This window comes from Gymnogyps californianus, chromosome 1 (genome assembly GCF_018139145.2).
Source record: "Gymnogyps californianus isolate 813 chromosome 1, ASM1813914v2, whole genome shotgun sequence".
Classification (NCBI taxonomy): domain Eukaryota; kingdom Metazoa; phylum Chordata; class Aves; order Accipitriformes; family Cathartidae; genus Gymnogyps; species Gymnogyps californianus.
Genome location: NC_059471.1, coordinates 218,477,144 through 218,489,809, shown reverse-complemented (window position 1 = coordinate 218,489,809; position 12,666 = coordinate 218,477,144). Strand labels below are relative to the sequence as shown.

At 49.1% G+C, this 12,666-nt stretch overlaps 1 protein-coding gene across 1 annotated transcript in view; it reads left to right on the top strand.

The window, feature by feature from the left end:
- Positions 1 to 6,218, top strand: part of LOC127023404 (SH3 and multiple ankyrin repeat domains protein 3-like) — a 299,615-nt gene extending 293,397 nt beyond the window's left edge. Inside the window, exons 19-20 of the mRNA XM_050907545.1 lie at positions 3,007 to 3,128; positions 6,038 to 6,218. Of these exons, the coding sequence (XP_050763502.1) occupies positions 3,007 to 3,128; positions 6,038 to 6,218 (303 nt within the window). The remainder of the gene's footprint in view (positions 1 to 3,006; positions 3,129 to 6,037) is intronic.
- Positions 6,219 to 12,666: the final 6,448 nt, after the last annotated feature.

Here is a 12,666-nt window from a genome sequence, read left to right as displayed (position 1 = left end):
GGTCCGCAGGGTGCCCTGGAGAGATCCTCTCGCATTGACTCATCCCGTGGGTCTCGAACGCAGACCGGGAGCTGACCCTCTGCCTGTGGTGGCCCTGCGGTTACCTGGGCTGGGGTGCTCCGCTGACACCGATCGGGTCATGGGGGTTCCTCCAGCCATCGTCATTCCTCTGCTCCGTTACGACTGCGGTGATTAGCCTTTGGTCACGTAATCCAACAGTAACAACCCATCCCATCTGCAGCCTGTACGTATTCACGTACGCTGCCTGCTCGCCCCTCTCCGTTGGAATTTATCTCCTGCTGATCCCAGTTTTAACAGCAGCGTCTGCTGCGAGGCTGCCCGGCTCCCTTATGCTGCTCCACCTCGGATTGTCTTCTGGCTCTGAGCTGTGGCAGAGGGAGCCTGGAGCAGTGGAGAGACGCAACCTCAATCCTGCAATGCCACCTATCAACAGAAATTCAGGCATCAGAAGAAGCGTGTTTAAAATTTTGTCCTCACAGCTTATGTCGAGGCCCTTAAGCCAGCCGAGTCCCCAGTCTTCCAAGTCTTTGCAGCTCTAAAGTACCATAATAGACTGGAATATCTGGCCCTTGCTCTCCTTCCACAGAGAGATACTGTCTCTTTTTAAATCGCCTTCTGGGCTTGTTGCTTTTTCTGCTCTCCTTTGTTGCGCTTCAAATCCTCTCTCTCAGGAGGTCTAGACACTTAAGCCTTCTCTTCGTATTGGAGTGAACAGGTTCATTTTTTAATCCCAGCAAACCATGTGGAGTGGTCACAAGTGCTAAATCTCCTGCTTTTTGTGTTGACTCAGCCTCTGCTTGCTGCGGTGTATTTTGGGTGGAAATCTGATCCCAATTTTATTACTGCTTAGGATTTTACACACTATCTAGATTGTAAGCTTGTAGAGGAACTGTCAGATGCCTGGACCTGATTGTCCTGACCTGTTTAGTGCTGTGCTCACAGGGAGGAAATTCTGCCTTGAGGAGAACAAAGCCTGCAAGACAGCGGGGATGCACAGATCATTTTGCGTATCACACAAGCAGGGCAGAGAGATGCATTGTGCACCGCTTTCCTCTGGGTGCCTGTCTGCCTGGACAGAGGCTTCCCGCCTAACTGCTGTGCTTCAGGCTGGCTGAAGGCAGAAAATGGGCAGAACGTTGGCAGCCCCTCCGGTCTGCCAGGGGATCCAGCCAAGTCGCTTGCATTTGTCTTGCAATCCAGCATTTTCCCATGAGCTGCTGCTCACTCTTGGTCTTAGTGTTTACTTCATAACCCCTTTGTTTACTTCATAACCCCTGTCTCTCTGTTTCCTTTTTTGACCCCTCCACGGCCACTCTGTCAGGCTCAAACTGCACATCTAGTTGTGCTTTCTGATGGGCATGCTCACTGTTTCGTTCATTTACCTAGCAAAAGCCCAGAGACCTCCAAAATGTGCGTCTGCCCAGGTTTCAAGAAAAGCAGTCGAGGTGAAACTCCAGCAGTAATTGCTCAGCATCTTTGTTATCTGCTGATCCAGCAACCAAAGGGTCCTATTTTGCAGATTCTTGTGCTAAAACAAATACATGAACCAAGCTAAGTTATTTTGTATCATCAGGTCTTCTAAAGAAAGATTGTCGGTTCATCACCAATAAGAAGGCCGCCCTTTCTTCCTAGTGACTAACCTTCCCCATCTGTGACGGGTGTGATTCAGATCAGCCAGGGGCAGACCAGCCCGTTGTGTTGGTTGACACGGCCTGCACCAGGAGTGTGAAGGGGCAGAAAATTCCCAGGGCTTCTGCTTGCTTAGGGCAGACGGATCAGAGGCATCAAGCTCTGCCCTTGATCTTCCAGTGCTGAGATCACCACCCCTCACCCTCTCTCCCACAGTATTTCCATGTATAGAAATAGCTAGATAAGTAACCTCAGTGTTTACTCAGCATCTCTTTTAGCTGCACCTCTATCATATGCGCTCCAAGTAGCATATTTGTCCTCCATATGTCCTCCATAGTTGGAGGACAGCTCTAACATGAAGCCAAGTGGCTGCTTTTCTCTGGCTGGTTTGGCTAACACCGGCTTGTCAGAGTTCTTGTTCACATTTCAATGTCCAGGTGCCAGCTATCCATGGGGCACTTTAATTTCCTAAATACCGCTGTGGTCCTACAACCCACAGGGCTGCTGCAACAATGCAAGCGCAGATGATCTCAGTACACGGCCTTTGGTAGAGATCTATGGTGGGGTTCATCTCACCTCACTTCAGGCTGCAGTTACCTGGGTGCCTGCACCTGCCTGCCCCGTCTAGTCTGCCAGTTCTGGCTGTGGAGACAAAATAAATGTGGAGATGGAATTCGGGGAATAGTAAATTCATCTGAGCTAACCTGGGGTCTGCCTTAGGATGTGACAAATCTGGTGGATTCGCTGACCAGCTCTCCCCTGACCAGATAGGGATCCCAGGGCAACTTTTTCCAGGGTAGGTGCCCATTTTGTGGGCAGCACGTTCTGTCAGGTGAATGCCAGCACTGCGGTCTCTCGGCAAAAGGCACATTACTCTGTAGCACTGCGGGTGAGAAATACCAAACACGGAGGAGCTCCTTGGAGCATTTGGGTTTTGTTCTCTGTGCTGTCAGGGGTTTCTCTCAGAGGAACTGCTAGAGTCTGAGTGCTATCGACACTATGGATATAGCTGCACGTGCAATTGCCGCTGGTACTTTTCAGGTTTAGGGGTGGCAAAGCCTTGACAACAAACCAGCGATGCCTCTCCAACGTGAAGTCAGAGAATTTTGTGGCATCCATATGCTCTGAGGTGCTGACCTCTCTGGAGACTCAGAAGTAACGCTGAGATTGCTATGAGTTTGTCCTGTTTGCAGTCCTCCGGCAGCAGACATAGAAGAAGGAAACCCTTCCTGGACACAATGCTTTCATTTGGAGATCCAGTCTTTGGATGTGATTCTGAGCATAGTATTTCCATTGCCTCAAGAAGAGATGTGGTTCATTTTCCCCATGTCCAGGGTGCTCACTTTCTCGTTGCAGTCCATCTGTCTCACAGAAGTCACCTACAGTTCATGGTGGGCCAAGAACTTCAATAGCACAAGGTTTCATCACTGCTCTAAGGTTTTCCTCAAGTTCATGACTGTGGAGGCCATCGTGTCTAGGTGTGTTGAGCCGTATGGAGTAGGCAAGAGTGTTATACTGTACCCCAGACCCTGTGCTACACATGCAGGCCTGGCTTTATTCTGCATATAGTCCTGAAAGCAGTACTGTGACTGTGTTGCTAGAGATGCCTCCATCAGCTGCACCTGCAATGGTGGCAGGACTTGACCAGTCTCTGCCAGGAATATGCATTTTTTTGACTTTCCCCTAACATTGCAACTACCTCTCTTTGGCTGCTGGGTGCACTTGCAGCATCTCCAGTCTCCCAGATGTTGTTTCTTAGCTACCTCTGGAAACTGTACAGCTTTTCACTCAGCGACCTGCATGTCAGATGGCTCTGAAGACTATTCATTTCCTGTGAGAAATACTCCTTGTAATAACAGAAAGACAGTTAGCAGATATGTTTTCATGGCTTGGTGGACCATATTTTCAGCCTGAGATACAGTTAAATCCTTATACATTGTAGAAATCACAGAATCATAGAATGGTTTGGGTGGGAAGGGACCTTTAAGGTCATCTCGTCCAACCCCCCCTGCCATGAGCAGGGACATCTTCAACTAGATCAGGTTGCTCAGAGCCCCATCCAGCCTGACCTTGAATGTTTCTAGGGATGGGGCAGCTACCACCTCTCTGGGCAACCTGTGCCAGTGTTTCACTACCCTCATAGTAAAAAATTTCTTCCTTATATCTAGGAAACCTGTCTCCCAGTTATACATGAGTCTTTCTTTACATCCTAAATTGGAGGGATTTTCTATTAGTTCCCTGAGCATGTATCTCAGTACAGTTTCCAAATATCTTTTACTGGGAAAGTGGAGGGAATATTGTCCCATTGCTCCTTGTCAGTGCTCTCTGGGGATCTTTGAGGGTTTTTCCATCAATGAATTACTCTGTTTTACAGTGAATCCATAAGTTTGGGCTGATCTTCCTCCTGAGCCAGCTTTTGAACCTGCAGCTGTACGTTCTCTGCTCTGTAGAGTCATAGAAGTGCTGGTTGGAAAGGTTCTCTGTGATCCTGCTCTGAGAAGGACTGCGTTAGGTCAGCTGTGGCTCTGTCCGGCCAAGCCTTAGAAACCTTCTACAGGAAACCATCTGCAGGATGGCGGTGCTGCAGTCTTTCTGGTGGCCTGTTCTGGGGCTGTACTGCCCTCCTGGAAGGTTTTTTTTTTGCTGAAGTCCAAGTCCAACCTGAACCTCCCAAACCACAGTTTGTGGCTGTTGGCCACGTTCATTACATCATCTGCTGCTTCCAGGAAGAGTTGGGCTCAGACATCTTTGTAAGTGCCCTGCAAGCGGTTGTAGGCTGCTTGCTTTCTTTTTTTTGTCATGCGATCTTGGTCTGGACCCTCTTCAGTTTCTCCCCATCTCTCTTGAACTCAATGGCCAAAAACTGAACACAATATTGCAGGTGCAGCCTCACCAGTGCTGAGTAAAAAGGGCAATAACTCCCCTCAATCTCCTGGCCAGTCTGCTTGTTATGTAGCCCAGTATGCAGCTTGCCTTATTCTATGTGTGAATGCACTACGGGCTCATACTCAGGCTGGCAGTCATCGTAAATCCCTTTTCAGCCTCTTCAACAGAGCGGCTACTCGGGCAGTCTCTCCTGAGCCTGGACCAATGTGTTGGGTTGGTCCGCCCCAGATGCACACCTTTCTTCTTCCCATTGTTGAACTTTATGAGGTTTCTGTTAGCCTGGTCCTCAGATTTCTCAAGGCCCCTCTGGTTTGAAGCTCTGCATTTCAGCATGTCAGATCCTCCTCCTGGTTTAATACCATCTGCACTTTTACCAAGGGCGTCCTCTGTGTCCTCTGTGTTGTGGATGAGGTTGTTGAACAAGAAGGGCCCCAGGACTGGCCTCTAGAGCACTCTGCTCATTGCCAGCTGCCTAGTCATTAATCACTACCTTTTCACGCAGCGGTCCAGTCAATTCTCGGCCCACCTAGCTGTCTGTGCATCTGGTCCACGCCTCCTCAGTTTCCAAATGAGAATGCTGTGGGGGTTGGTGTCAGAAGCCTTGCTGGAGTCATGGTATGTCATGTCCACCACTGCCCCCTTGCCCGCAGAACTAGTTGTTTTGTCACAGAAAACAGCCGTATTGGTCAAGCACAGTTTGCTGTTGGGAAATCCATATTGAGTGTTCCCGTTTGCCTTCTTGTCCTTCAAATGTTTGTGCATGAAGAAGGTGTGCTCCATGGCCTTAACGAGGCTGGGGAAGGGCTGACCCTCCTTCCTTTCTCGAAGGTGAGTGTCACATTCGGGGCCAGTTGACAGGGACCTTCCAAATCACCAGGATATCTCCTGGGGAATAGACAGTGGCCTCGCAATCGTTTCAGCAGCTCCCTCAGCCCCCTCTGCTGAATCCCACCAGGCCTGTGGACCTGGATGCAGCAGCTCTTCTTAGGAGTCCCTAACCTGTTGCTTCCCCACTAATGGCTGCCCGTCTTACATTGTCTGCTACACTCCGAGGTCTGGGAGCACACTTTGTCCATGAACACTGAGGCATAAACCGAAGTTAAGCACTTTGGTCGTGTCTGTACTGTCCATGGCTGATTTTTCATCAGCAGACTCGCATTTTCCCTGAACTTCCTTTTGGTGCCAGTGTACCACTACAAGATGTCCTTGTTCTGCTTAATGTCTTTTGATAGTCTTTGCTCCAGCTGGGCTTTGGCCTTCTTGATATGGTCCCTAGTGCTTGAGCATTGTTTTTATTGTTTTGGTGCCTGTCACTGTTTCTCCCTCTTGTATGCGCTCTTTGCATTTTGTTTCATTAAGAAGCTTGATACCTTATCAAGCAAGCCTTCTGCAAAAATACCCAGTCTTCCTAAATGACAGGGTGGGTGGGTTGTTCCTGAGATCTCAAAAATTTTTCTTTGAAAACCAGCACCCCCTTCCCTCCCTTTGGGCTGCTTTTCAGGAAGCTGAAGTCTGTCCTGAACCTCAGGATCCTAGTTCTGCGACTCACCTTTCAAGCCTTCCTGCAGATGCACAGTGCAGCCATCTTGCAGTTGCTGCAGCCCGAGCTGCCCTGTGACCACATTCACCACCAGTTTTTCCCTGTCGGTGAGCAGCAAGTCAAGCAGAAGGTTCACCTCTAGCAGCCAGTGTTTGTGTTAGGAAATTGTCACCAGCGCTCTGGGAGCCTCCTGGATCCCTAGCCAGTGATCCATTGCCTTCCCAGCAGATGTCTGGACAGTCGAAATCCTGGAGAGGATGAGGGCTTGCGAGACTTCCACTAGTTGTTTATGGACAGCCTCACACAGCACCTGCTCTCGGGCGGTGGTAACAGACCCAGTGTCCCCCCTGTTCCTAGCCTAGATGCAGAGACTCGCCGAAGGCATGTCTGTGCTCCCACCCTGCAGCTCTGTGCGGTCAGGAGCTCCATCACGTGGAGACACCTCCCTTCCCTGCCTGTCCTTCCTGAACAGCCTGTAGGCAGCTGTGGCCACGTCCTGATCAGTGCATGCTGTCCCAGGTCTCTGAGTCTGACCACAACATAGCCCTGTGACCGCAGCAGGACCTGCAGTTCTTTGTGTTTGCTGTCCACGCTCTGTGAACCGGAGGAAAGCTTCCGAATGCCCAGTCCTCTGGACAAGAAAATGAATGTCCCCCTGTGGACCTTTACTGGCATACCTCCTCCATGCCTTCCTCTCTTGTCTCTGGGCTTAGGTCCCCATTCTCTGATGAACCTAGTTTAAAACCCTTCTCTTCACATCAGCAAGCATGGTCGCAAAGTGTTCTTCCCTCTCGTAGTTACGCAGGGTCTTTCTCTTGCTGGTAGTCTTCCATCATCCTCCAGTGAGGCACCAGGATCAAGGAAGCCAAATCGTAGCTGGCAGCATCAGCTGCGTGGCCAGGCATCAGTCTGGCAGATGTGCGTACTCCACAGTGCGTCTTTCAGCCAGAAGAGTTTTTGGGGACAGACTGTTGAGAACATAGCTGGAACATGCTCTCGCTTTGTCTCCATCCCCCAAAGCCCTGCAATCACCTTTGAGCTGCTCAAGGTTTTTCCTGGATTTTCACTGTTTTTCCAGGGTTTTCACTGTTACCCACCTTGAGCAACAAGGGGCAGTAATCAGAAGGGCAGAGGAGTCCCAAAATCTTTCCACTGCCAATCCAGGCCCTGGGGCAGGCAGCAAACCTTCCAGGACAGCAGTTCTGGCTGGCACATGGTGTCTTTGTCCCATGTCTGGTGGCAGCCTTCCCCGTGACAATGACATGGGCTAGGATAACGAGGAAAAGCCCTAAATACAGCTCCTCACTCTCTTCCAGCACAAAGTCACCCAGCAGAACCACTGAAGGTTTTTAGCCAAGGTGGCCTCTGAATTGCATCTTGTCTGTTTTCTTTCCTGAGTTTTGTTCTTCCAAGGCAGAGCTCTCTCTCCATTTTAAATGCATTTTGTTGTTCTTTATCCATTTGACAAAATCTGTTGGGAAGACCCCTGCATCTCTCGCGTTCTGCAGCAGAGGTGTCTGAGAAGGCAGTATCCGAGTGCAGACACTGTCTTACTGGAGAGCAGCACAGGACAAGACTTTGGTAGCCGAGTTGGAGCTGCCAGCATCTCTCCAGGCATGCTTCAGTAGGGCTCAGGTGTCCTCCAGGTTGCCTTTGGGAAGTGTCTCCATTCTTGAGTTCAGCACGTACCACGCTTAATGTCATTGCCAGTGCTGCAACCTTCAGGTGAGACACAGCGTTGGGGAGAGCAGTGCTGTCACCTCCCCGGCTAGGAGCTCAGTCTGCTATTGTCACCTCTCCACGTCGGTGTTGCTGCATGGCATGAACCGTTGAGTGAGGACACGTATAGGTAAGTGAATTGAAGGAGAAAGGAAAGTAACTGCTGAGGACTGCACGTTGCTAGGAATTCGGCATCCAGCGCACAGTCACAACGTCTTCTGGGCTCCTGCACTCAGAACTGAAAGGTTTGGCAGAACTATAGGAGTAGGTGGGCTTTACCCTTTCATACTACATTCAGACAGCCTGGGTCAACAAATCCTACTGATACTGCTAAGGCAAAGAGTGTCTGTGCTTGAGTCCTGGGATGGATACTCAACCAGAGTTTGAAAGTGCTTGTGGACAGTGCGTCTTGAAGATGCTCTGCTTGCTGGTAGGTAATCTTTAAAAGGCAGGGGAAGTGGATGTGACTGTTACAGTGTCACGTAGCTGGATGAAATGCAGTAGCACAAAGATACGGTGTTTCTTGAGGCAAGGTTTCAAACTGCAAAGATTTAGGCAGTCATGCAGAGCTCAGCAACAGGCTTTATTGAGATACCTTTGAACGAAGTGGAGTTTCAATCCGGTAGCTGCTGCAGAGGGTACCCAGGTGACTGCCTCTCCGTGCCCAGCACCAGAACGAAATACATGCTGACAATTAGTGCTCACCTGGCTCGCTGTGAAAGTGCCACGGTTTAGGACTAGATTAGACCTGTTGGGGCGTGGGATTTTGAAAACCCTACCTTGTCTGACCAGGATTCAAGAGCACAGTCTGTAGTGTCTAGCCTTGTGTCTTCCTCTGAGCCTGGCGGGTTTTAGATCCTTGATTTTTTTCCTTGAGGAGCCTGTAACTAGTGATGTAGGCAACAGCCTTTCTATGTACACTTCCATTTTATACATACATTGAGCATAGGTGCATATACACACAGGACTGACAGACATTAGATACAAATATGGATATAAATTTGTGGATATTTTCATTATTTAGGTCTGTATTGTATTGGGTTTGTGTGGCAAGGTTTTGGTAGCGGGGGGGCTACAGGGGTGGCTTCTGTGAGAAGCTGCTAGAAGCTTCCCCCATGTCCGATGGAGCCAATGCCAGCCGGCTCCAAGACGGACCCGCCGCTGGCCAAGGCCGAGCCCATCAGTGACGGTGGTAGCGCTTCTGTGATAACGTATTTAACAAAGGGGAAAAGTTCCTGCGCAGCAGCAGTTGCAGCCAGAGAGAGGAGTGAGAATACGTGAGAGGAACAGCTCTGCAGACCCCAAGGTCAGTGGAGAAGGAGGGGGAGGAGGTGCTCCAGGCGCCGGAGCAGAGATTCCCCTGCAGCCCCTGGGGAAGACCATGGTGAGGCAGGCTGTCCCCCTGCAGCCCATGGAGGTCCACGGTGGAGCAGATCTCCACCTGCAGCCTGTGGAGGACCCCACGCCGGAGCAGGGGGATGCCCGAAGGAGGCTGTGACCCCGTGGGAAGCCCGTGCTGGAGCAGGCTCCTGGCAGGACCTGTGGCCCCGTGGAGAGAGGAGCCCAGGCTGGAGCAGGTTTGCTGGCAGGGCTTGTGACCCCGCGGGGGACCCACGCTGGAGCAGTCTGTTCCTGAGGGACTGCACCCCGGGGAAGGGACCCACGCTGGAGCAGTTCATGAAGAACTGCAGCCCGTGGGAAGGACTCACGTTGGAGAAGTCCGTGGAGGACTGTCTCCCGTGGGAGGGACCCCACGCTGGAGCAGGGGCAGAGTGTGAGGAGTCCTCCCCCTGAGAAGGAAGGAGCGGCAGAGACAACGTGTGATGAACTGACCCAAACCCCCATTCCCCGTCCCCCTGCACTGCTGGGGGGAGGAGGTAGAGAAAATCGGGAGTGAAGTTGAGCCTGGGAAGAAGGGAGGGATGGGGGAAGGTGTTTTTTAAGATTTGGTTTTATTTCTCATTATCCTACTCTGATTTGATTGGTAATAAATTAAACTAATTTCCCCAAGTGGAGTCTGTTTTGCCCGTGACGGTAATTGCAGAGTGATCTCCCTGTCCTTATCTCGACCCATGAGCCTGTCGTTACGTTTTCTCTCCCCTGCCCAGCTGAGGAGGGGAGTGATGGAGCGGCTTTGGTGGGCACCTAGCCTCCAGCCAGGGTCAACCCACCACAATTACATAGTCGTACAAAAGCATTGTTAAAAGAAAGGAAAATTGCAGTTAACAGTCGACCTGGGATCTCACTGCCGAAACAGTGGGGTGTGGAGGGCAGTGAGAAGGCTTCTGGGGCGGTGTCTGCGTTGGTGCTGAAGAGACCCCGCCAGTCGCCTTTCCTTGTGGGTCAGGAGGAGACCTGCTATGGCAGAGGTTAGTTCAACAGGGGAATACTTCCTGAATGTCTCTTCTGCCGCTAGTGAAATATTGTTGCTGTGAGATAATGTAATCTAGTATTAATTTCATCTGGCAGATTTAAAAAAAGAATTGATGGCTCCAATAAGAATATGCAGGTGTAGGAGCAGATCTGATGGTCGGGCCCTGGCTGTGCTTATCACGTGCGGAGCGTGTCAGCAACCCATGAGTGTCTCCTGGGGAGCAAGGAGTGCCATTTTTCTGAACCTCAGAGTTTTTGATATTTGGGAACAGAAATTTTACATAATTAACAAAATCTAAGGGTTATTTGAGGACACGCTGCTAAATGCAGTCCAAAAATCAGGGGGAAAAAATCTGCTGGGCAAGACATCACCCACTTCAGTGAGATAATGAAGGAGCAGTTAAATAATACTTACAGACACATGTATCCCCTTCTTACTGGAAAGGTTAGCAAGTAAAGGAGAAGGAAATGTGGTTAATTTGAGCTAAAGTGTGTAGGAGGTTGATAAGGGGAGCCAAAGGAAATATCAAAGGCCAATATGTAAAGATAATAAGAAATTTTAGAGCATTAGAAGAAAAAAAAGTCTGGTAGAGATCCATTTCTATATGTAAATGATAAAATTGTATATTCTGGTGCAAAAAAAAAAAAAGGCAGAAATGTTCTGCTCTGAGTTTGGAACAAATCAGGAGGATGTATCCATCCATATGATGTGCTTGGAACAGAAAGTTTCCCAGCTGTAACCAAGGAGAAAGTGAGATAGTATTTGCTAAAAATAAACATACTCAAATTAACAGGCTTGAATAACATATACCCAAGTGTCTAAAAGAGCCTAGCTGAGGAGTTGTCTGAACCACTGATGTTAATACCTCAAAATCTTGCTAATCTATGAAATTTCAAAGAGTTGGTAGAGGGCTGTTGCTATTCTAATATTCTGAGGGTATAAAATAGGTGATTCAGGAAACTATAGCTTGTTTAGCTCAGCATCAATGCTGGGTAAAATAACGAAGCAATTAATTTGGAGCACAATCAACAAAGAATTAGAGAATGAAAATACAATTAATACCATACAGTGTGGTTCCATGGAAGGTGGAAACAAACCTGCTGTCTTTTCTTGACAGCATCATAGGACTGGTTAAAGTGAGGACTGTGTTTACATAGGATGCTTTGACTTCCTTAATAACCATGTGACTTGTGTATAAATAAACTTACAATAAATGCAATAAACAGAACGAACGTGGCTTAGAAGCAGTGCGCAGTCATGCAGGGGCACATTTCAGAAAGCATCTGCTAAAGGGAAGGTACCAGTGTGGGGGGCCGTCACCAGCAAGGTCTCTCTACATTTTTTGATCCCACAGCTCAACACTTCTATCAGTGTTTCAAAATAGTGACAAAAAACCGTGTTTGTAAGGATTGCAGGTGTCACAAACAGTGGGGGAATAGCTAACGATAAAGTAACTGCTGCAGAATGATCTGGCTTTCCCACTGAAGCAGCCATGTTCCAGCAGACTGTGCAAGGTGACGTGTCTGCAAGCAAAGAATGTAGGTTACAAGAGATGAAATTACCCTGGAAAAATGTAATTCAGCAAAGGACATGGGTTTCTCCAAGATAATTGTGTTATCGTTAGTTGATTGCGTAGGATGTGGCAGAGAGATTTTGTATATGTAAAGGACAAACTTCCAGAGTTATGTGAACTTGCCTGTTCTGGTTGCAGCTTTGGAAGATCACTAAAACATCACTTTGTGCAAGTCAGACATTCACACTGCGGGGTGAATCTGACGTTACGGAGCGGAATTCTAAAAGGCCCTCAGAATGATTCATGAGCTGAGAAAAGGTTTGAGGCTTAAGGAGTCCATCTTGCTCAGCATATTGAAGGAGGGCTGATGAGGGCAGTAGCTCTGGTGTGTGGGTATTTTAATTCCATTGCCTGGCTTGGAGGGAGACAGCTCATTGCAGACTCGGTGCATGTACAGAAGAGCCCCTGGATAACCACAGTCATGGATTTTGGTGAAATCCCATTTCAGAGCATTTCTGCACCAGTACGTCCTACGCCCAGAGAATGAGATTGCCTGGGAGAGGTGGAAGGGCAGTTTAGAGCTCAGGTTCTCAGAAGGAGCATCTTAGGATCTGGATAATCTTGCAACCTTTCTCCAGTTTGAGTGCTTTGCGATGCTGAAAGGGTGAAGTTGGCAATCAGAAATCCAGTGACGTACGGGTTTGTTCCTGTTAGCGAAGACTTACCCCCAAAACCCCCTGAGTTTTGCCTAGTGGTCTGTGCAAATGCCGGTTGATGGACCCATTGTTCTCCTGGTGGATGGCCGTAACGGAGCTCTGGAGCAGAACAAACTTAATTCAGGCTTCAGAGCTTACGTTCCTCTAAGTAACTTCTTATTCCTGGGAACGTGCGTGATTCAGGTGATTCATTGTCAGGTCAGGCTTCTTATGTACAGACAGATACCACATAATGAAGATACAGACAGATACCACATAAGGCGCGGTT